This window comes from Protopterus annectens, chromosome 9.part0 (assembly GCF_019279795.1).
Source record: "Protopterus annectens isolate FY-2018-M chromosome 9.part0, PAN1.0, whole genome shotgun sequence".
NCBI lineage: Eukaryota > Metazoa > Chordata > Ceratodontiformes > Protopteridae > Protopterus > Protopterus annectens.
In genome coordinates this window covers 1,313,790,690-1,313,792,105 of record NC_056743.1, presented here as the reverse complement: position 1 = coordinate 1,313,792,105, position 1,416 = coordinate 1,313,790,690, and the positions used below count along the sequence as shown (strand labels likewise).

Genomic DNA, 1,416 nt, shown 5'->3' with positions numbered 1-1,416 from the left:
AAAACTTTTGAGTCTTTAGTGAGCAGTACAGTAGCCTTCTATTATATTTCAGATGGCAAACCAGTATTCAGAAGAAGTTCAGAAAATACATTCATATATATGAAAAAGTATATATATATATATATATATATATATATTTCTGTTCTCTATGTTTTGACTCAGTAATAATTCATTGGCCAGGACCAACTCTTCCATTTGTTTTGAAGTATAAATAAATAAACAAATAAATAGATAACTAAATAAATAAAATCCCTCTTACCTGAAGTTATGGAAAACAACACCAGGAGCAGGAGTGCCATAGTGATGTGAAGGTTTAGTGTGTAGTAAAGTTTCACTGCTTTCTGCAATCCTTTTTATAAGTGAAGTCATACTGTGTGTTACCATGTTTGTAGTTAGTAAAACCCTTGACCACTCCTTCTTCAAAGGTAGCAACAACACATGCAATTGAAACTTTTGCAGTAACTAGGCACAGCTACTTCTCTTTTATAATTCTGTATACTGTGCACAGTGCTTTTACTAACACTTTCTCAGTCCTAAATTGGAATTCAGGTCTTGAGCAAATCCAGAGAAAATTTGAAGAAAAAATAAGTAAAATGGTATAAGTACACATTGGCATAGATCTTAGAAGACCTATGTCATGTGCGGTTACATGTACTACCAAAACAGTTGAGGAGCACATGCAAATGTTTTTATTGTGATGATAACATGCAGAGAAATTACATTTACCTACACATTTTCCTGGAAATGAAAATACATGCTCATGATAAAAATCATAGTGTGAATTTTATAACACAAAAATTAAAGGATCAGGACTCATTGCATGCAAAATAAGTTTTGTGTGTTACATTTCCAGCCAGTTATTGGAGCATGAGTGTGTAGGATCCTGTCAGGAGCCAAAAAAATGCTTATAACAGCTTTAGTAATATGTTCTATTGCTCAGGACAGCCTCTCTACTGGGACCATACAAAGCTGGCTATAGTCTGAATAAAAAGAACGGACTAGTTGGCAGGGAGCCATCAATATTTGTTCTTTGGACTTACAGGGCTTGTTGTGTTAGACTTGTGGCATTGTTGTAAATTTTTACCAACAGACCAATGAGTTAAGATCAGAATGGAGAACATGGGATACTATCTTGGCAACAGTGTTGTATGCTTGCTGCAAATGGTGAGCATTGCCTCTGGTCACTTCTGCTTAAAGTGTATGAAACGCCCGAGCTGAAGACTGGCAAATGCTTCTTATGATTGTCTACAGTTCCTATGCTGTCAACAAGCACATATTCAAGCACTGTTCATCAATAGAAGAAAACAGTTTAGGAAAAGATTGACAAATTAAGAATGTAGTCCAATTTATCAATTTTTATCTGCAGTCATTTATTGGTTCCATTTGCTTGCACAAGCTACATATTCATAGTTTATG

At 34.7% G+C, this 1,416-nt stretch overlaps 1 protein-coding gene across 1 annotated transcript in view; it reads right to left on the bottom strand.

The window, feature by feature from the left end:
• Positions 1–323, bottom strand: part of LOC122810946 (pulmonary surfactant-associated protein B-like) — a 189,335-nt gene extending 189,012 nt beyond the window's left edge. Inside the window, exon 1 of the mRNA XM_044082475.1 lies at positions 260–323. Coding sequence (XP_043938410.1) covers positions 260–299 — 40 coding nt within the window. The 5' untranslated portion in view covers positions 300–323. The remainder of the gene's footprint in view (positions 1–259) is intronic.
• Between the last annotated feature and the right edge of the window lie 1,093 nt (positions 324–1,416).